At 51.4% G+C, this 22044-nt stretch overlaps 2 protein-coding genes, 1 long non-coding RNA gene and 1 other non-coding gene across 6 annotated transcripts in view; 3 read left to right on the top strand and 1 right to left on the bottom strand.

The window, feature by feature from the left end:
- The first annotated feature begins 2766 nt into the window (after positions 1 to 2766).
- On the top strand, positions 2767 to 15746 carry LOC123605250. Its single transcript, XR_006715687.1, has 3 exons — positions 2767 to 3053; positions 10705 to 11262; positions 15638 to 15746. It is a non-coding gene; the product is annotated as an uncharacterized LOC123605250 (long non-coding RNA).
- On the top strand, positions 7851 to 7923 carry TRNAE-CUC. Its single transcript has one exon. It is a non-coding gene; the product is annotated as a tRNA-Glu (tRNA).
- RDH8 (retinol dehydrogenase 8) lies at positions 13127 to 19382 on the bottom strand. Its single transcript, XM_045491836.1, has 6 exons — positions 19249 to 19382; positions 16385 to 16546; positions 15575 to 15754; positions 14513 to 14606; positions 14041 to 14224; positions 13127 to 13917 (listed from the first exon to the last, which is right to left on the bottom strand). Exons 1-6 carry the CDS (start codon positions 19349 to 19351, stop codon positions 13702 to 13704), a joined length of 939 nt encoding a protein of 312 aa, XP_045347792.1. The 5' UTR covers positions 19352 to 19382; the 3' UTR covers positions 13127 to 13701.
- Positions 19383 to 21073: 1691 nt separating this feature from the next.
- The window catches only part of COL5A3 (collagen type V alpha 3 chain), a 36082-nt gene continuing 35111 nt past the window's right edge, over positions 21074 to 22044 (top strand). For all 3 annotated transcript variants that reach the window (XM_045491834.1, XM_045491835.1, XM_045491833.1), the window contains exon 1: positions 21074 to 21307. In XM_045491834.1, coding sequence (XP_045347790.1) covers positions 21220 to 21307 — 88 coding nt within the window. In that variant the 5' untranslated portion in view covers positions 21074 to 21219. The remainder of the gene's footprint in view (positions 21308 to 22044) is intronic.

Here is a 22044-nt window from a genome sequence, read left to right as displayed (position 1 = left end):
CTTGCACTTTGTCTCTCTCTCTCTCTCTCTCAAAAATAAATAAACATTAAGAAAAAAAAAGTATTCCAGCTCCCCACTTGGGGGCCTGAGTGGTGGTGGTGAGGGGAGGGGTTGTCCTTTCCATGACCCGTGAGATCTTATCCTGAAGCCTTCCCCTCTACCAGCAAGGAGCCCAGGCCGCGTGCGTTGGGAGGCTGAACTCAGAGCTTGGTTAGGATTGACTGGTAGGGGCAGGAAGAAACAAGATAGTCCCTGCCTCTGCCCTTATGTAATCGGTGAGTTGCTGGGGTAGCTGCTCCAACAGGGGCTGTACAGGCTTTATGTATTCATTTCTTGGGTCACAGGCGTGAGCAGCCACGGCAGTGAGCCATCTGGCCCCAGGACCCACTATAAGGGAAGCGTCTCAAAAATGCACGGGTCAAATCCTCTCGCTGGGCTTCAGATCTTTCTGCACAATTACACTTGGTAAATTGTGACCATTGTCCATTGTTCTTAAATCATGCCAAGCTCTCTGGGCTCCTTTTTCCAGAAGGCAAATTATACATCTTGAACCAGGGACACAAACACATCATGCTTGAAGCATCTCTGGAAGAAGGCTTTCTCTATCCCGAAATAATTTTCACTGCCTGTTTAATATGCCCTTTAGAGATGTTGGAGCCTCTTTGTGGTCCTGCCTCTGAGAAGCAGAGGGGGCCGCAGACAAGTTTGTCTGGTTCTTCGTTTCTCAGTGAAGCCATTGCTGCCAGCTCGCAGCGCCTGGGAAAGCCCAGAGCTTCCAAAAAAATGACAATATGCACTTATCGAACAAAGATTGGATAGGTAGTTACTATGAGCCCAGTCCCCCCTTAGCATGCTGAGGACACAGAAGTGACCACAAGACAAAGTCCCTGCCCCTGTGGAGTGGACATTTCCTGAGGACTTGCTAAGGGCCCATGATGCATTTCCTCCTTAAACTTCACAGCCTCTTGTTAATTAGGTTCAACCCTCGCCTGCTTTCCAGACTCTACCTTTGCAGAGAGCTGGAAAACCAGACGTGTCCGAAACAAAGGGGGAAGGTGGAATCGAATCATTTATTCCTCGGGCATTTATTGAGCACCTGCTGTGTGCCAGGTGCTGTTCTACATGCTTTGTGTACACCGACAGAAGTCTCACATTTATGCTGAAGTGAGAATTACCACCCATTGTACAGATGAGGAAGCTGAGGCCCAGTGAAGGTAAGCAACTTGCCTCATGGCAGGCGGGTGAGCCGTGAGGCTCTGGGGAATACTCTTGAGACCATGGTAAACAATCTGTTATGAACCCAAGAATCAACAGAATCAAATAAAGGCCTGGGTCAGGGGAGCAGGTGAGACCCAATTTGGAAGGTTCTAGAACACTGGTGTCCATTCGGGGTGGCGTATTCCACTGCTGTTCCCTGCTCTCCGGGAATCTCCGCTGGTTCTGTTCAGCCGTCCCTCAGCTGGGTGTGAGCTCTCCCCCTCACATCTTTGTGACCACCCCAGGTGTCCACATCCTCCCTCTGTCCCAGGGGCTCCTAGGTGTCCAGAGCAAGGGGTCGTCCAAAGGTGAAGGATGGCAGGGGCGCTGTTCTCAGTCCCTCCCACCTTTCTGTCCAGTCTGGGCTCCCTGTTACTCTGCCAGTATCTCTGTCTCCCGAGGGAACTCTTTTTTTTTTTTTTTTAATTTATTTTGAGAGAGAGCATGAGCAGGGGAGCAGGGGAGGGGCAGAGAGAGAGGCGGGGAGAGAGAATCCCAAGTAGGCTCCACACCGCCAGCACAGAACCTGATGCAGGGGCTTGAACCCATGAACCAGGAGATCATGACCTGAGCTGAAACCAAGAGTCAGATGCTCAACTGACTGAGTCACCCCCGAGTGGGAATCCTTGTTAGGTAAACACATCTGAGGCTTTTGAAGCCTGCTCGACCTCCCTTGAGTTTCGGTTTTGACTTGGGGGAGGGCCCAGCACCGCCCTCGGTAGAGGGAGCAACAGAGGAGGCGGGGAAACACTTCGAAAACAAACGGTGTGTGTGTGGGGGGGGGGGTGGTGTCTGTGACACAGCTTAGTCATCCAGTGAATGACGGATGATCAGATTGATGGAGGAGTTGAACAAATGGATGGAGGCAAAAGTGGGTGCTGGGTGAATGAGCGACAGGAGCCCGCGTCTCATGAAGAATGAGCATTTGCTCAACAACTAATAAAATAAATGAAATAAATCTGAGCACCACTTGCATGGCTGGCTTTGTTGTCGGCGCGTGGGGGGGGGGGGGGACACAGCAGGGAACAGGACGGAAACCCCTTCCCCTGGGGTGTGGGTGTTTACTGTGGCTGCCATCACCTGGACTGTCCCTTTGGGTCCTCTCGGCAGTCTCAGGACCCACTGACCCATTTTGCAGATGCAAAAACCTAGGCACCAGAAGGTGAAGCGTCCTGCCCGAAACTGTGCAGCTAGGAAGCTGGGGCACAGGGAGGTTAAGTGAGTCGCCTTAGGTCACACAGCAAGTTCAGCGAACCTGTGTGAGAGGGAGCCGGAGAAGGGTAGGGGGTCGGCGGGCGACCCGCCGTGGGCTCCACCCGGGTCCGCTACGGCAGTTAAAGGTCGAGTCCAACTTTCGGCCACGAGAGGGCGCCAGCGAGCCTCAGGCCAGCCCAGGAGCGCTCGGCCCCCTCCCGCAGGAATGCGGGTGGTGGAGGGAGGGGACGTTGGCCACGCGCCCAGAGCAGCTGCTGCTGCCGCTCGGATTCCGCCCGCCTTCCCCTCCCTGGGACCCGGGGTTTGCAGCAAGGAGGCCGGGGCGGGAGGGACGGCGTTGCAGGGATGTGTGGCCTCTGTTTTCGCTCCCTCCTCCTCCAGGCTTCCAGCCCACAGCTTCCCGGGAAAGGCCGGGCCGGATCCAGGAGGCAAGAAATAATACAAATACCAGCATTTCAGCGAACGGCTGTCATTTGTGAAACACTTCAGTCCTGGCACTTAGCAGGGGCTCTCTCGCCAGCAGCCCTTCCATTTCACAGATGAGGAAACCGATGCTCAGAAAGGTGGCGTTTCTTGCTCAGGTAGGAGGTGTCAGGAGCGTCTCGGTCCAGATGAGGCCGCCAGGACGCGTTCTGCTTGGTCACCTTGTGTGTCAGCCCAGGCTCCTCGGTCACTTCTCGGTCCCTGAGGCTTCGGGAACTGGCTTTGCCTCCTGATCCCTAAGGACACGCCCCAGATGCCTCTGGTTCCCGGTCCAAGGAGGCCTGCTAGCAGTGACAAATTTCAGGGGAAGCTTGTTCCTTGCTGTGGGGGAGGAAGAAGAATTCAGCAGTCGCATTTGGGGTTGATTACTGGGTCTGAGAACACCGCGATAGGCGCCCTAACAGAAGTGAAAGCCTGATCAGGGAAAACTGCCCCCAAATAAGCAGCTAGGAGGGCCCAGAGAAACCTTCTAACCCACCCAGGCTGGGGAATCAAAGAAGGCATCCTGGAGGAAGCGGTATTTAGGCCGAGACCCGAAAGTCTGAAAGTCTCAGGACAGTAAGAGGAATCTGGTGGAGGGTTAGGGGTGGGAGACAGAAGAAGGTTTTGTTTCAGGGGGAGGGAACAGCCCACGTGAAGACGTGGAAGAGACGTGGTGCATTTGCGGAGTCGTAAGAAAAGGGTCTTGAAATGCTTAATAGGCTACAGGGAGTCTCATTTTTAAAATTTGTTTGATTTAAAACATTTTTAGTTTATTTATTTATTTTGAGCAAGAGAGCGCGAGAGCAAACGGGGGAGGGGCGGAGAGAGAGGATCCCAAGCAGGTTCCGCACTGTCAGCACAGAGCCTGTCGCTGGACTTGAACTCACTAACAGCGAGATCATGACCTGAACTGAAATCAAGAGTTGGATGCTTAACCCCGACCGAGCCACCCAGGTGTCCCAGACACGGATTCATTTTGATGCCTTAATTTACGCACCCATTCTTTCAGGTGTCAGATATTTGGGTATCTATCATGTGCCACATACTCTAGTAGGGGTTGGGGGTGTGGTCGAGGAGAGGGCAGTCTCCTCCCCAGGGAGGTGACATTCTAGTGGGGGGAGACAGGCAGGAAACATAACTTTCGTGTATGTCAGGTATCGACAAATAAAGCAGGTTCAGGGGATAGGGCGATAGGGTACGATCTTATGGCCTCTCTGAGAAGGTGACATCTGAGCACCTTCATGAACCGAAGGAGGGAGCCATGTGGCTCTCTGGGAAAAGCGTTCTAGGCAGATGGAACAGCAAATACAAAGGCCCTGAGGTAGGAATGTGCATGGAGCATTTAAGAAATAGTAAGGAAGGGCGCCTGGGTGGCTCAGTCGGTTAAGCGGCCGGCTTCAGCTCAGGTCATGATCTTGAGGTTCATTAGTTCGAGCCCCACATCGGGTTCTGTGCTGACAGCTCGGAGCCTGGAGTCTGCTTTGGATTCCGTGTCTGCCTCTCTCTCCCTGCCCCTTCCCTGCTCCTTCTCTGTCTCTCAGAGAAAATAAATAAATGTTAAAAAAAAATTAAAAAAAAAAAAAGAAATAGTAAGGAGGTCAGTGTTTCCAGAATGAAGCAGGTGAAAGGGAGAGAGTAGAAGATAATTTGGGATTAATATTTAAGGGTCAGAACATGTAGGAGGCCTCATAGCTGTGGATTTTGAGTCTAAGTAAGAGGGGGAACCATTGGAGAATTTTGAAAAGAAAAGCAATATTATCTTTCCGTTTTAACAGAATTAGTCTGGGCAGGTCCTTTCTTCCTCTGACCTGAAATCTAAAGGTGATTTTCACTTAGTTCAAAGCAATAAGAAGGGCAAATAATTCCATGACATAAAAATAAGGCCACATTATTTCACAGAAAAGTTGAAAAAATGGGGGAAGAGTGCACTTCATATTACAGGCACCCTAATCTCCATAATATGTAAAGAATTTCTAAGAATTGGGGCGCCTGGGTGGCGCAGTCGATTAAGCGTCCGACTTCAGCCAGGTCACGATCTCGCGGTCCGTGAGTTCGAGCCCCGCGTCAGGCTCTGGGCTGATGGCTCAGAGCCTGTTGCCTGTTTCCGATTCTGTGTCTCCCTCTCTCTCTGCCCCTCCCCCGTTCATGCTCTGTCTCTCTCTGTCCCAAAAATAAATAAACGTTGAAAAAAAAATTAAGAATTTCTAAGAATTAATAATAAAAATATAAACAATCCAGGGGCGCCTAGGTGGCTCAGTCAGTTAAGCGTCCGACTCTTGGTTTTGGCTCAGGTCAGGATCTCACAGTTGGTGAGTTCAAACCCCACATAGGACTCCGTGCTGGCAGTGCGGGACCTGCTGGGGATTCCCTCTCTCTTCCTCTCTTTCTGCCCCCCCCCTCAAAAAAATATAGATAAGCAGTCCAATAGAAAAACTTGAGCAAGGGGCACCTGGGTGGCTCAGTCGGTTGAGCATCTGACGCCGGCTCAGGTCATGCTTAGGTCATGATCTCGCGGTTTGTGCGTTCGAGCCCCATGTCGGGCTAGTGCTGACATCTCAGAGCCTGGAGCCTGCTTTGGACTCTGTGTCTCCCTCTCTCTCTCTCTCTCTCTGTCCTTTCCCCCACTCGCACTCTCTCTCTGTCTCTCAAAAATAAATAAAAGCGTTAAAAAGTCAGAAAACCTTGAGCAAAATGTGTGATCGGGATGTTCACAAAAAATGAAATACAAAAGGTTCTTTGACATGTGAAAGGACAGCCTGACTCACAATAAGGGAAATGCAAGTTAATATAAGAGAAATGTACACTGGGTGTTGTATGGTAACCAATTTGACAATAGATTTCATATTAAAAAAAAATAATAAGGGGCGCCTGGGTGGCTCAGTCGGTTGGGCGGCCGACTTCAGCTCAGGTCATGATCTTGAGGTCCGTGGGTTCGAGCCCCGCGTCGGGCTCTGTGCTGACAGCTCAGAGCCTGGAGCCTGTTTCAGATTCTGTGTCTCCCTCTCTCTGACCCTGCCCCGTTCATGCTCTGTCTCTCTCTGTCTCAAAAATAAATAAACGTTAAAAAATTTTTTTTTAAAAATAATAATAAAAAAATAAAACAGTATGGTTAAAAAAAAAAAGAGAAACGTGAAGTACTGATTTTTACCCATCAGGTTGGCCAAAATTTAGAAGACTAATCACGCACAGTGCGGTGAGGCTATGAGGAAGTGACCATGTTAACATATGGACATCAGTCCTTCCCAATAGAGATGAATTTGATAATGTTCGTAGAAACGACAAATGCATAGTGTCTTTGGCCAAGTAATCCCAAGACAGAGACGCTTGCACACGTGTGAAATGATGTATGCACACAAGGTCATCCGTTGCAGCCGTTTACACAATAGGAGAAGATTGGAGGGAGCCCAAAGATTCATCAGTACAGGACCAGTTGCATAAATTATTGTCCATTTACACAATGCAATATTTTGCAGCTGTGCAAAGGAATGAGAATGTCTGCTCGGGCTGATCGGGAAACACTTCCAGGATGTAGTATTCAAGGAAAGATCTCATAGTATGCTGCTTTTTGTGAAAAAGATCATATATATATATATATATATATATATTCAGTTTTTCCAGTATATTTATTTTTTTTAATGCGGTAAAATCTGCACAACGTAAAACTTATCATTTTAGCCATTTTTTTTTTAAATTTTTTTTTTCAACGTTTATTTATTTTTGGGACACAGAGAGACAGAGCATGAACGGGGGAGGGGCAGAGAGAGAGGGAGACACAGAATCGGAAACAGGCTCCAGGCTCCGAGCCATCAGCCCAGAGCCTGACGCGGGGCTCGAACTCCCGGACCGCGAGATCGTGACCTGGCTGAAGTCAGACGCTTAACCGACTGCGCCACCCAGGCGCCCCTCATTTTAGCCATTTTTAACGTACAGTGGAATGCTATCAAGCACATTCACATCGCCGTGCGACCATCCCCACCATCCATCTCTAGAACGTTCCGCCTTCTCAAACTGAAACTCTGTCCCCACGAAACACTTACTTCCCATTCCCCCTCCCCCAGCCTCTGTTAACCTCTGTTTTACTTTTTTGTCTATGGATTAGCATAAGTGGAATCGTACAATGTATTTATCCTTTTGTGTCTGGCTTATATCCCTCCGCTTAATGTCTTCGAGGTTCACCCATGGTGTAGCAGGTGCCAGAATTTTCCTCCTTTTTAAGGTGGAATAACATTCCTTTGCGTGTATATACCACGGTTTGCTTATCAGTTTTTTTCTTGTATAATCAGAAAGAAAATCTGGATATCGCGTTCTGTCTGTCTGTCTCTCTCTCAAAAACAAATAAACATTAAAAAAAATTTTTTTAAATGGGGCACCTGGGTGGCTCAGTTGGTTGGGTGGCCGACTTCAGCTCAGGTCATGATCTCACAGTCCATGAGTCAGAGCCCCATGTCTGGCTCTGTGCTGACACCTGGGAACCTGGAGCCTGCTTCGGATTCTGTGTCTCCTTCTCTCTCTCCGCCCTCCCCCATTCGTGCTCTGTCTGTCTGTCTGTCTCTCTCTCTCAAAAATAAATAAACATTAAAAAATTAAAAAAAAAGAAAGAAAATCTAGATAGATAACTCGAGGTGGGGGGTGTCGGGAATTGGGCAGTTGAGGGAAAGGGGAGGGCAGGAGAATTTTTTAAAATATTTATTTATTTTTGAGAGAGGGGGAGAGAGAGAACATGAGCAGGGGAGGGGAAAAGGTGGCGGGGGGGAGGATCTGAAGCAGGCTCTGTGCTGACAGCAGAGAGCCCGATGCAGGGCTCAAACCCATAAGCTGTGAGATCATGACCTGTGCCGAAATTGGACGCCCAACTGACTGAGCCACCCGGGCACCCCTAGGAGAATTGTTTTTTAAAGTATTCTTTCAGGTGTGCCTGGCTGACTCAGTCAGTAGAGCATGTGACTCTCAATCTCAGGGTTGTGAGTTCAAGCCCCACGCTGGGCATTGAGCCTACTTAAAAAAAAAAAAAAAAAATATATATATATATATATATATATATATGCACATATATATTGATTTTTTAAAGCACTGAGCATTTTAGCTAGTCAAAAGCTGATTTTAAACATCCTCTGGGGGGGGGGTGCCTGGGTGGCTCAGTTGGTTGAGCATCCGACTTCAGCTCAGGTCATGATCTCGCGGTTCGTGAGTTCAAGCCCCGCCTCGGGCTCTGTGCTGACAGCTCGGAGCCTGGAACCTGCTTCGGATTCTGTGTCTCCCTCTCTCTGCCCCTTCCCCGCTCATGCTCTGTCTCTCTCTCTCAAAGGTGAATAAACGTTAAAAAAAATAATTTAAAGATCCTCTGGGCTGTTGCGTGGAGAATGGATTGTAGGGGGAGCGAGTGCAGAAGCGGGGAGGGGGCTGGTGCAATGCTCCAGGTGAGAAATGATGGTGGTTGGACTAGGGTGGGGGCCCAGAAGGTGTTGCAAAACGGTTGGTTGGATATATTTGAATATATTTTACAGGTCAAGTGAGCAAGATCTGATTAACTGTGAGGTATGATGACTCCGAGAGTTTTGGCGTGAGCAATCAGAACAGACTTCCCTCTGCTAAGATGGGGAGAGAGGACAGAGGGGCAGGTGTGAGTGCAGAAATCGAGAACCAAGGGTTAGTGCGTCAACACCTTCTGAACGTCGGCCTATTTCTGTTGTAAGCAATAGCATCCAGCTACAATGTAGTAACAGTCCCTGCCCCAAAACACGCACTCTGCTTTTGCTTTTGTGTTGCCATCTGGATTGGTGGTGATTCTTCTTTATCTGCAACAGAAACTGGCTCAGGGTGATTTAAGCTGCAAAGGAATTTACCCGGTTGGATGCTGGGGGCTAATGAAATCACCAGCCTTCGAAGATGGACAGGGACAAAGTGGGGGTGCAGGGCAGGAGCTTAAATCCTCCTCCTGAATCCAACCTGAAACTCTGGCTTTCCGTGACACTTCTGTCAATGCCCCTGTCTCTCTTGCCACCTCCCTTTCCTGATCCCTCCTCCTTTGGGGGGGGGTGGGTTCTCAACTCTAAACCCTGTGCATCTGTTGAGTGGAATCGGGGTCACATGCTCACTTCCGTAGCTGCTGGGGAATCTGAGAAGAAGGTCTGGTATGTTCTCACACCAGGAGTCTATGAGTCTGGGGTTCAGAATACTGTATGCCCCACCTGTAAATAACTACCAAGTTTGGCTTCACGTACGGTGACTTTGATGGCTTTTCCTTGTTGGCAAGAAGATAAATTTGTCTTTTAAAATAATTTATTTGGGGCGCCTGGGTGGCTCAGTCGGTTAAGCGGCCGACTTCGGCTCAGGTCATGATCTCGCGGTCCGTGAGTTCGAGCCCCGCGTCAGGCTCTGGGCTGACAGCTCAGCCTGGAGCCTGTTTCAGATTCTGTGTCTCCCTCTCTCTGACCCTCCCCCGTTCATGCTCTGTCTCAAAAATAAATAAACGTTAAAAAAAAGTTTAAAAATAAATAAATAAAATAATTTATTTATTTATTTTTTATTTTTTTTTTCAACGTTTTATTTATTTTTGGGACAGAGAGAGAGACAGAGCATGAACGGGGGAGGGGCAGAGAGAGAGGGAGACACAGAATCGGAAACAGGCTCCAGGCTCTGAGCGTCAGCCCAGAGCCTGACGCGGGGCTCGAACTCACGGACCGCGAGATCGTGACCTGGCTGAAGTCGGACGCTTAACCGACTGCGCCACCCAGGCGCCCCATAAAATAATTTATTTAAGGGAGTTTTTGGTTTTTTTTTTTTAAACAAGAGAATATTGGACATAGAATTCAGGACAGTGGAGACTCTTGGGGTAAGGCAGGCAGCAAATATCAATAATGTTCTAATGGTGGAGTCTGATGGTGGGCTCGTGTGTATGTGTTTTGCTCCCCTGGTCTTTTGCACACATGCATGATGTCAGTCGGAGTCCCAGATGGAAAGAGATAGTACACTCAAAGCGGGTAATTTGGGGCTCCATGGAGACAGGGACAATTGCAAAAGTAGAGACAGAAGGTGGGTAGCCCTATGGAGTGCAGTGCCATTCTGCTGGCCTCTGGGGGGTCCTATCACCATCTTTAGCTGAAAGGGGCAAGAGGGGAGTGGCTCTTAGACACTGGAGCTGGGGCCTCAGCTGGGACCATCTGCCATAAGGCAGTGGCCCCCGTGGAGGGAGCTCTGGGGAGGGGGGGACAAATACTCTGGCCTTTCTCCTCCCAGCCTCTCATCCCCCGCTGATGCCTCCTATCGGCAGAGCCCCACACAACCAAAAACTAGATGCGGAGGAAACCGGCTGATGTAAACCTTGGGTGAACCTCTTGAGGCAGCCCAAAGACCTTTTTACACACGTGTGCCCCTTATATTCTTTTTAAAAATGTGTTTAAAGTTTAAATTGAGATGTAGGGGCGCCTGGGTGGCGCAGTCGGTTAAGCATCCGACTTCAGCCAGGTCACGATCTCGCGGTCCGTGAGTTCGAGCCCCGCGTCGGGCTCTGGGCTGATGGCTCAGAGCCTGGAGCCTGCTTCCGATTCTGTGTCTCCCTCTCTCTCTGACCCTCCCCCGTTCATGCTCTGTCTCTCTCTGTCTCAAAAATAAATAAAAACATTAAAAAAAATTAAAAAAAAAATAAATTGAGATGTAATTCATATACCGTGAAATCTGCCATTTTAAAGCGTGAGATTCAGTGGTTTGGGTCAAGTCACAAGGCTGTGCAACGGGCGTCATGATCTAATTTCATACATTCTTTTGTAGGTATTTCCAACACGCTTGAGAAATCCAATGTCGGGGAGGGGAAAGGAGGGGCGCATTTGAGAAAAAAATAGTAAGCAGCTCCATTATCTCTGACTCAAAGACATGTTTGGAGGGCCCTGGACTCAGTTTCCCTTTTCCTAGAAGATGTTACTAGAGGCCCCTGGAGGTCAGCATAGACTGAGTTGGAGAGACCCAGGCTTGATTCCTGCCCCTCCCTCTGCTCTGGACAACCTCGGTTTCCTCATTTATGAACTGGGCAGCTTCTGAGTGCCTCTGTCTACTAAGGCTGCAAAGAGCAAACATTGATGAAAACCCCTTCGCCCGGGGCCTGGCCCTCCAAGGTGGTAGCCAGACGTGAAGCATCACAAAGACTCCACCTCCAGCGCGTGGGACTCTTCCTGTCATTTCGGTGCTGTTACCGTTAGCTCTGCTCTCCGGGAGATGTCACCAGCACGTCACCTGCCCAGGGTCACCCAGTGAACAAGAAACAGAATCAACATTGGACACGGAGTCAGTCCATTTGCTTCCGAATTCTCCACATGAGGACCAAGAAACTTGGTAATACTCTCTTGGGGGCTCCAGTAGGACCCTTAGTACTTAAAATTTTTTTTTAAGGTTTATTTATTTATTTTAAGAGAGCGAGAGAGCAGGGGAGGGGCAGAGAGAGAGAGAGAGAGAGAGAGTCCCAAGCATGCTCCACACTGTGAGCGTGAAGCCCGATGTGGGACTCAAACTCATAAACTACAAGATCATGACCTGAGGGGCGCCTGGGTGGCGCAGTCGGTTAAGCGTCCGACTTCAGCTCAGGTCATGATCTCACGGTCCGCGAGTTCAAGCCCCGCGTCGGGCTCTGTGCTGACAGTTCAAAGCCTGGAGCCTGTTTCCGATTCTGTGTCTCCCTCTCTCTCTGACCCTCCCCCATTCATGCTCTGTCTCTCTCTGTCTCAAAAATAAATAAAACGTTAAAAAAAATTAAAAAAAAAAAAAAAAGATCATGACCTGAGCCAAAATCATGGGTCGGATGCTTAACCAACTGAGCCACCCAGGCTCCTGCTTTTTAAAAATTTTAAACTGTGGGGGTGCCTGGGTGACTCAGTCGGTTAAGTATCTGACATCAGCTCAGGTCATGATCTCTCATGGCTCATGAGTTTGACCCCGCGTGGGGCTCTCCTCTGTCAGCCCAGACCCCGCTTCAGATCTTCTGTCTCCTTCTCTCTCTGCCCCTCACCCACTCACGCCCTCTCTCTCTCTCTCTCTCTCTCAAAAATAAACATAAAAAATAATGAAAAATAAAAATTTTAATTGTGATAAAATGTACATAACACGAAATTTTCCATCTTCACTATTTTTAAGTGTTCAGTTCTGTGGCGTTAAGTACATTCTCGTGGTTGTGCAGCCCTCCCTACCACCCATCTCCAGAACTCATTATGTCTTGCAAACTGAGACTCTGTCCCCCCAAAACACTGCCTCCCCACCCCCTCCTGGAGCCCACCATCTACTTCCTATCTCTGTGAATGGGACTCCTCTAGGGACCTCATCCAAGTGGAATCCTACAGTATCTGTCCTTTCGTGTCTAGCTTATTTCACGGAGTATAATGCTCTCGAGGTTTATTCGTGTTGTAGCAGGTGTTGGAACTGACTTCCTTTTTTTTTTATTTTTTTTTTAATTTTTTTTAACGTTTATTTATTTTTGAGACAGAGAGAGACAGAGCATGAACGGGGGAGGGGCAGAGAGAGAGGGAGACACAGAATCGGAAACAGGCTCCAGGCTCCGAGCCATCAGCCCAGAGCCCGACGCGGGGCTCGAACTCACGGAACGCGAGATCGTGACCTGAGCTGAAATCGGACGCTTAACCGACTGCGCCACCCAGGCGCCCCTCTTTCTTTCTTTTTTTTTTTTTTTTAATTTTTTTTTAACGTTTATTTATTTTTGAGACAGAGAGAGACAGAGCATGAACGGGGGAGGGGCAGAGAGAGAGTTGACTTCCTTTTTAAGGCTGAATAACATTCCATCGTGTGGATGTACCTCATTGTGTTCATCCAGTCTTCTGTTGATGGACCCGTTGATGGGGTTGCTTCCACATTTGGCCGTTGTGAATCATGCTGCCATGAATGTGGGTGTGCCAATATCTCCTTGAGACCCTGCTTTCAGTTCTTTGGGGTCACACCCAGAAATGGAACTGCTGAGTCACGTGATAATTCTGTCTCGTTTTTTGAGGAACTATCGCGCTATTTTCCATAGTGACCGTACCATTTTACATTCTCACCGACAGTGCACAAGGCTTCCAATTTCTTCACCTTGTCACCAACACTTGTTATTTTCTCGAGTTTTGTTTTTTGCGCGGTTTATTTATAGCAGTCGTTCTAATGTGTGTGAAGTGAACCTTATTGCTTTTTAAATTTTTTATTTAGACACAGGGAGTTGAGCTTTATTAAATATTTAATATAGGGATTGCTAGTGGTAACAAATATATATCTGATGAAAAAAATATACATGTGCCGCTCGCTGGTGAGTGCATGAAACATTTTGCTGATGGGCTGTGTGACCGGAAAAGTCTTGAAGACCCCTTAGTCAACTCGGTTCTATGTAGAGGGCGTTTTAGATCATCCTTGTATTTCCAGGCCCAAGATAATAAAGTCCAGAGGTTGAATGAGGCAGTCTATTTCATCTTTCAAGGTCCAGCAACAATGTCCCCTCCTCCAGGAAGCCTACCTTGCCTTCCCAGACACAGCTCCAGCCTCCCTACTCTGGGGTCCTCAGCCCAGGGTCCAAGGCTCCCTCTTTCTGCCCCAGCCCTGACCATGGTGAGGGGGGTCGGGGTGTGTGTGCCTGGAGGCTGAGGGATTTCTGGGGCCCCACCAAGGCCCAGGCACAGAGTGGGTCAGGCAGGTTGCTGAGTGCATGAATGAATGAAGAGTCCGTAGAGGCCTCTGAGATCGGTATGAACTGAAGACGCCTGGCTGTGCAGAGGTGGGGAGGGTCGGGTGAAGCTCTGCTCACCGGGGCCATATTCGGATGCGGAGGCAGCCGCAGGCCAGACATCGGAGGCCAAGGTTGAGGAAGCGCGTCCAGCGGAAGAGCAGGCGGTGGGAGGTGCGCACGTAAAGGCTGCCGGAGGGGTCCACAGCCTTGAGTGCAGCCAGCGGGGTGTAGCGGGCGTTGGTCTGTCGGCGCAGGGGGGGTCTGGGTGAACTGATGACCTTGACGATGATCTATGTATGGGGTGGAGCCCTGAGTTCGTGGATTCAGGGAGGCGGGGTTTGCAGGGTGAGGCACCCTCCCATCCCCTCCGAGCCGCGTCTTTGGGGCTCTGCGCTCCCCCTCCCCCCACTCACCTGGGCCACATCCTGTGGGCTCTGCCCTACGGAGCGAAAGAGCTCCCTGGAGGCTGGGAGGTAGAAATCTCGGAAGTAGTGCAAGGTGTCAGGGTCGGTGTCTGGGAACTCGGCGGTGGAAACCTGCTCCAGGAGCTTCCCCTCAAAGTCAGTGACCACTGGACCAGGTTCCACCAGGGTGATGCTGGGGATATAGGGAGGGGCACCGGGGTCTGGTACCCCGACCCCCTCGCGGCCCCATTGACGTCCCTCTCCTCCTCGCTCTCCCCATCCTTCCTGGTTCCCCAGCCCATCCACTGCCCTTCCCCTGGTACAGCCCGTCCTCTTCCCATACCTCCATTTTCCTCGTTCCTGATTCCATTTCCCCACCATCACTGCCTTCCCACCCCACTCCTCCTCGCTGCCTCGTTTCCCTTGTCTTTCCCCACCGCTGTCTCCCGTTCCCCCGTCACTACCCAAACGCCCGCCTCACAAGATGTTGAACTGCAGCAGCTGGACAGCCAGGCTCTCAAAGAATCCCTCCAGGGCGAACTTGGAGGCTGCATAGACTTCATTGAACACGACACCTGAGAGGATTGGAGGAGGTTGAGCCCTTTGGGGTCTGGGTGATGGGCTTGTGGGTCCCGAGGGACATGGGGTCTTCAGGAGACAGAGCAAAGAGGGTTTGAAGATCAGGACGAGGGGCTATCGAGGGCCAACGTGGTGAGTGTGTGTATGTGTGATGGGAGCATATGGGCTCAGGATTAGGTTGTCCTGGGTTGCCCTGTGCTCCACCTGTCCTTAGCCCTGGAAAACCCTTCTTCCCTCCATCCTCTAAACCTCTGGGCCACTTGAGCATAGGATTTCCAGGGCCCCTGAAGGCAAGTCCGATTCACTGGGGCTCTTATCTGTTTTTATTAAGAGGGAATGTAGCCCCTGAGGTTAGGAGGTGCAGCTGGGAGAGGGACCAAAGAGATGGGGCTGAGTAGTAGAATCAGATTCTTAACAAGTAAGGGGGATTCTTTAAGGGGCCCGCTGAGGAGGGGGGCGGATCCCAGGGAGTTTCCTTGGGGAGGAAGGGAGTCTAGAGGGACCCAAGGAGGAAAGACCCAGGAGCCTGGATGGCAAACAGGTGGTCTCCGTAGCAGGCCAATAGCAGACAGCACTGAGCAATCACTGCTCCCCGTTTCTGCAGAACCTCAGAGCCCCAGAGCTAGATGTCGCCAGGGCTTGGTTGGAGGTGTTTGGCAAGAAAACGTCACAGAGGAGTTCTGACGGTTCTTTCGGGTTTGGGGAGATGGGCGAGACTTGTAGAGGTGTTGGGAAGTAGGTCTGATACTGGATGTGGATGGCCATTGGCAGTATTTGTAAGACCACTGCCTCTTCTTACAGTATGGTGGACACAGACTCTTCCCGAAATTCTTCCTTCAGAGCTTTGGGATCCTTCCCCACACGGGCTCGTTTGGAGTATGAGCTAAAACCTATTTGCCATCCTTCCGGCCTGGGGAGGGTCAGACACCGGGGGGATTCGCAGGGATGGGTCCCCAGGGCTTACCCTGCAGCCCCATCACACTGCTGACCACCACAATATGGCCGTTTCTCCTTTTCTTCATGCCAGGAAGCACAGCTCTGACGAGACGCACAGCCCCGAAAAAGTTGGTATCGAAGACGTTCTGCATGGCAGCTAGGCTGAGCCCCTCCAAGGGCCCCACCAGGCCCACGCCAGCATTATTCACTAAGGGGGGGCGAGGTTACATTGAGGTCCCCCAAACCTTTCTAGTGCCACTCCTGTGGGGACACTCCCTGGATCATCCCATCCCCTGCTCCAAATTCAGGGCCAGGCCAGAGTATCTCGAGTGGAAGAGTGTGGAGCCCTGGTGATTTTTACATATAGTTTAACATTTGTTATAGGGACCCTGAACCCTGGGGGGGGGGGAAGGGCTGCTGGGAACAGCCTCCCCTGAATACATGAGCCGTTCAGCTCTGACCCCACATTGCATCAAAACAGCCACACCTGCCCTCCTTCAAAAGCCTCTGAGGGAACTTGTGTTGCTTCTTCAACAGAAGCTCTTTCCCCAAAATGACTCATCAGAGTAATTTTTCCAACTGCATATGGTTTTCTCCAAATGTGGGAAGTTCTATTCAATAAAATCCATCCTACACCCAGGACTCAAGTTTATTCTTGTATCCTTAATAAACAGGTACCCTGGGCTTTTAGCCGGCTTGTCTACCCCTTCTGTCCAGGGCTACAGGTTTCTGGTGAAGCAGGAAAGCTGGTGCTCAGACAGTGGAGAGGACTCGCTGGGACGAGGACCTGTGGTTAGGGCAGGGAGGGGAGTGACCCCCGGGGGCTGTTCGGTCTCACCCAGCACGTCCACTTCCCCTCCCTGGATGCAGCTGAGACACTGGGCCACTGACTCGTCACTGCACACGTCCAGCTGGGCCACGGTGAGGGTCTGCCCCAGAGCCTCTCCAGCAGCTGCTTCCAGTGCCCCCTTCTTTCCCAGGTCCCTCATGGTGGCCACCACTGGGAACAGAGACCGGTGTTGGGTCAGGCACTGGGCTCCTTTTCCCTCTGCATTCATTTAAGTGTATTTCCATAATCTTGCATGAACAGTCACAGAGGGATGGGGACCCATAAGTTTACATACTTACACTCACTACACGGCCACGAATGCATATTTGTGTACATTCACTTACATGTACTTTCATCCATTCATTCATCCATGCTTTACTGAGCACCTACTTAGTATCCACTATGCCCTATTCTAGGTGCTGAGGCTGTTGAATGAAATGAGATAGGCAAAGTCCCTGGCTTCACAGAATGTATAGCCCAGGAAGGAAGCCAATAAAGTAAACATAGAACATATAGGGGCGCCTGGGTGGCGCAGTCGGTTAAGCGTCCGACTTCAGCCAGGTCACGATCTCGCGGTCCGTGAGTTCGAGCCCCGCGTCAGGCTCTGGGCTGATGGCTCAGAGCCTGGAGCCTGCTTCCGATTCTGTGTCTCCCTCTCTCTCTGCCCCTCCCCCGTTCATGCTCTGTCTCTCTCTGTCCCAAAAATAAATAAACGTTGAAAAAAAAAAAAATTTTAAAAAACATAGAACATATTGCCTTGAGGAAAGAAATACATACTTAGGGTCAGTGTGTGTGTGTGTGTGTGTGTGTGTGTGTGTGTACATGCAAATAGCCACATTTCCGTCATCTACAGAAATTTCAGCTTGTTGAATACCTGCCATGTGCCAAACACTGTGCTGAACACTTTTATAAACCCTACCTCTAATCCTTCCAATGATTAGGACTCTAATCCTCCCTATGATTAGGCCACTGACTAATTTTCCAAAGATGGCCACAATATCTTTCATTGCATACGCTCTTTGAGAACTTTGCTGCTCCCCCTCAAGTCATGAAATCTCATGTCCCTCTCCTTGAATCTTGTGACTAGCCGGGAGTCAATAGAATAGGGTGAAGGTAACATTGGATGGCCTCTGGGATTCAGCCAGAAAAGATGCTGCAGTTTCTGCCTCGTTTGCTGTAACGTTCACTCTCAAAATCTTCAGCCACCTTGTAGCGGCCCAGCTATCCCGAGACTACCTTGCTGGGAGGAAGCCCAAGCTAGCCAGATAGAGGGACCACATGGAGAAGCCCTGAGGTTCATGCCTGCCCAGGCCCATGACTACCCCGCACTGTTCCAGTTGTAGCCTTTGACCCTGAGTCAGAACTGCCTGGCCGAGCCCTTCCAAATTTATGGCCTTTGTAAAGCATGAGAGACAGATGATTACAGTTGTTCTATTACACCATAAGTTTTGGGATGATTTGCTACTTAGCAATAGAAGCCAGGACAAGTAGGTGAAGTGGCTGACACACTGAGGCTCAGCAAAGTGAAGTTCCTTGTCTGTCCCGTCCCTACAACAACCTGGGTTTGTTGGCATGCTGAGCTCAAATACCTGCGTACCTGTTTGTACCCCTCGTGCGTGTACCCACAGTCACACATGCACAGCCCTGGTGGGCACTTTCACGTGATCCGTGGGCCCGTGTGATTCATGGGTGTTGCACAGATGAATGGGATCCCATGCATCTACATACAGTGACAAGTGTGGCCACAGGGACTGGGTTGCCTGGGTTCAAATCCGGGCTCTGCCACTTTCCAGCTGGGCGACCTTTGGCCCAATGTGCCTCAGTTTCCTCATTTCTAAGATGGAGCTAATGGTAATGGCCACCTCATAGAGGTGATACGGGGATTAACTGATACACGTGATGCGTGACACTTTGATCAGAACCTGGCACATTGTAAGCACTCGGCAAACATCCTTCACACCTGATCTTCGCCAAAAGGCCGGGAAGTGATTGAATACACATCCTCCAGCAGTTTTACACACTCACTGCGTGTGCACAGAGACACATGCAGTGCTCTGGCTTCCTTGCACCCTGGCCCTCAGACTGTCACACCCAAAGCTGTGTGTGTGTCTAAGAGGGCAGAGGGCTGGGAGAATCAGCCCCGCCAACTGGGGCAATGCCCTTGCCCCCTGCAACCTCCTCTTACGTAGTGGCCCTGTGCCCACTTCAGCTCCAGCGTGCTCTGGGTCAGAGGTTCCCGGGGAGGGGGGGTGGGGTGCAGACTGGGGCACTTTACTCCAGAGTTGCAGGAGGCCAGGTCCCTAGATTTAGAGCCCCCACCCCCACCCCCTTAAGCCCCCAAGGTCAGGGTCACTTAAGAGGCTTATTTCGGAGCGGTAATCAGGGGAGGGGTGGGGGAGGGGAGTCCTAGGGAATGCCAAGTGGAGCCTCCGGGAAGCCCTCCCCACCAGCCCTTTAAAAAATATCACCAACCTCCCACTTCCTACCACACTCTACCCTTGTTTTAGTTTGCTTCTTAGCACTTATTGGCACTAGACATATTATACAATTTTAAAATCTGTTTATTGTCTGTTCTCCCTCTCCTCCCTCACACCACTGCTCGGGGCAGAGATTTTTGTCTATTTTGTTCAGAGCTGTATTTCCAGCACCTTGAATAGTGCCTGACGCCCAGTAGGTACACAAGAAATATTGGTTGGATGAAGGGGCGATTCCTGAGCAGAGGTGGGAAGGGGGCCTCCATGTGTCCTGGGTCCTCCTCGAGCCCACAAATACAGCTGAAGGGATGGGCTAGTGGAAATAGTGCCAGGACGGCTGAAGGTCCTCAGAAGCCGTGCCCACCCCTGCCCTTCCCGGCCCCACCCTGGGCCTCTAACCTTGGTAGCGCTGCCTGTGGTCATGAGCCAGCTGTACTGCGAGCTCCAGGCCAATTCCCGACGAGCAGCCTGAGATCAGTACAGTCCGGGGTGCGTCGGCCATGTTGATCCCTCCCTGGATGGGTGACCTCTGCTGGCCAGCACCTGACTCCTGCCACCCATCCCTTGGCTCCTCTGCCCCCTCCTAGACACCCTCCAACGGATTCCCCGCAAGGCGAAGGGGTCCCAGATGATGCCAATTCCGAACGGACCCTGGACAGGCAGCTGGGAGGAAACCTTTAACTTCAAAATAGCCTCTTTCCTTTATCTGTGAAAAATTTCTTCTCCTCACTGCTACACTCATAACTAGGGTCTTTTTATTATGATATCAAATTATTTAGGGCTGGGGGAACTAGCAGGGGTATTCCCTTCCTGTCTCTATTCTGGGCAAAGAATCTCTGATTGGAGGGAGAGAATGAGAGAAAATGACAGCGAGTGTGGTCCCAGAAGGGTCCTTTCAAAAAGGGGAATGGGCATAGATATGTCGGAAGATGGGGTTAGACTAGGAAGAACTTCCCAGCAAGGCAGGGCAGGGCAGGGCAGGGCAGGGCAGTATCTTTATGAGAATCTTTTAGCAGGAGAAGTCTTAGCCTCAAGGTCCCTGAGGAGGGAGGAGGAGCAGCTTGGGGAGATTCCCTCTCTCTCCCCAAGCCACAGCCCCCATTTCACCCTCAGGCCAGATGGGGCCCCACCCCTCCTCTCCTGGGACACAGAGACTCTTTGTCCGTGGAGCCAGAGCCTGGGAGGGAGACACTGCCGGCTTCTCCCTCTTCTCCATGGTGGGGCAGTTTAGGGCCCAGGATACGCCCCTTGGGTTCCTCCTTGCAGAAGCACCCTGAGATCCTGCAAGTCTGTGCTTGTTCAATTGCACAGACAGCTCCATGTGACCCCCTGGGGGGGGGAGGGAACTTCACAGTGGGGGGTCCCAGTGGGATGAGAGACAGCTCTGCCTCACCCCAGACGTGGCAGGGATCCACCTCCCCGCCACCTCCCCCTGCGGCAGTGCCCTGTTTTCAGATAGGGCAAGACTCCCCCATTTAATAGGGGCATATGTGAAGATTTGGAATTGGGGCTAGGGCATCCATTTGGGGACCTGAGTCAGGGAGAGGGGAGAGGAAGGCTAGAGATGGAGATGGGACCCTTTGTTTCAAGGTTAAGAGTTTGGGGGGAAGTAGAGAGCTATGTTTTGGAATGCATGTCGAGGGTTTGGGGGTCAGGCCAGGACATCCAATTCTGGAATTTAGGTGGGGAAAGGAGAGTTTGGGGTAAAGCTGGGAACCGCACTTTGTAATCTGGGGTGAGGTTGGAGGTGGGATCAGGATTGTCTATTTAGACACCTGAAGGGAAGGCCTTGGGATGAAGCTGGTACCTTTCATAGTGTGACTAAGCACTGGGGTAAAGGAAATGAGTGAGAATTGGGCATCAGGCTGGAACCCCATTTGGGGGCCTGGGTGAGACAGAATAGATTTGGTACAAAGCTATACCCCTTAATTCCAGGGCTTGGATGGAGGCTGAAGGTTTGAATGAGGCTAAGACTTCCCTTGAGGGAGCCTGTTAGGAGGAAAGAGTTTGGGGTAAGTCTGGGACCCCGAATTCTAAGGCTGGGTGGGAGTGACCCTTTTCCTCCACTGTGGGGTGGGGCATAGAGGACCCAGCTCCTTGCCCAGGGCTCCGGCCTTGGCCGGCCAATCAGCACTCAGCACAAACTTTCCCAACTCCCCCACCAGCTGTCAGCCACCCCCCCCCTCCCTCCAGCGAGCCCCGCCCGGCCGGGCTCTGGAGCGCAGGGCGAGGCCAGGGCGGGGTCTCCCGCAGTCTCCTGCCGATCCCGAGTGGAGCCGGCCGCGGCAAGTGAGCGCACGGAGCCCGAGGAGACGCCGCGCCCCGTAGACGCCCCGGCCGGTCCCCGCCTTGCATGTGGGGCCCGCCGGGATGGGGAGTCGCCGAGGCCTGAGCCAGCCGCGGGCCGGCCTCTGCCTGCTCCTGGCCTCGCTGCAGCTTCTGCTCCGGACGCAGGCCGGTGAGTCCAGAGGGAGGAGATAGGAAAAGGACCCCGGTGCAGGATCTAACGAGGTCCTAAAGATGGGGTGGAGTCAGGAATGGGGGGGGGGCGTACAGGGGGGGGGGCGTGCGCGTTGCGCGTGGATAGGGTGTTGTGTTTGGGCTCGCGTGTCAGACTCTGGGCGATTTGTGGGTGTGACAGCTGGCGGGAGGGGGGAAACGTGTGGCCGTGTTTTACTGGTGGATGCGTTGGAATGAATGCGACGTAGAGTTGTGTGTGCGGCAATGTGTGTGTGAGGCCATTTGAAGTGAAATCGTGTGTGGGGAAAGTGGGTGTGGGAGTTGACGACTATTGTATGAATGTGGGTGATGGGTGATTCCTGGCCAAGGGTATGGTGATTGTGAGTTGTGGGTGTGTCTGTGTGGGGCTGACCTAAGAGAATAATCGTGTGAGTGTTACGCGTATGATTGTTTGTCTTTGGGTGACCCGATGAGGGTCCGTTGTGATTCTGGGGCGTAAACAATCGCCCATGAGGACGTGAGTGGGTGATTCTGGGGGTGAAGGTGAGTGGGGACGAGTAAGGGAGGGGGCTAATCGGGGACTCAGAGTTTCCTTTCCATCTCCCCTAATGGCTGCATCCTATTCTTCCTCTCCCTCCTCTGCCTCCAATTGGCGCGCGCCCACCTCCTCGGTCCCCACTTCTCCCCCCTCCCCCCACCCCGCGCTCCCCAGAGCCGCGATCAGCACCATGGACA

Source organism: Leopardus geoffroyi, chromosome A2, assembly GCF_018350155.1.
Source record: "Leopardus geoffroyi isolate Oge1 chromosome A2, O.geoffroyi_Oge1_pat1.0, whole genome shotgun sequence".
In the NCBI taxonomy this organism is placed as follows: Eukaryota; Metazoa; Chordata; class Mammalia; order Carnivora; family Felidae; genus Leopardus; species Leopardus geoffroyi.
This window is presented reverse-complemented; position numbering and strand designations above follow the sequence as displayed.

What these genes read in the sequence shown, in the direction of transcription:
- RDH8 (XM_045491836.1), bottom strand. Translation starts at nt 19,351, where the DNA reads ATGGCCGACGCACCCCGGACTGTACTGATCTCAGGCTGCTCGTCGGGA. An exon ending in CTGCTGCAGTTCAACATCTT is followed by an intron (nt 14,225 to 14,512) that starts GTGAGGCGGGCG and finishes CTATATCCCCAG; the next exon opens with CATCACCCTGGTGGAACCTG. An exon ending in GCCCACAGGATGTGGCCCAG is followed by an intron (nt 13,918 to 14,040) that starts GTGAGTGGGGGG and finishes CCCCATACATAG; the next exon opens with ATCATCGTCAAGGTCATCAG.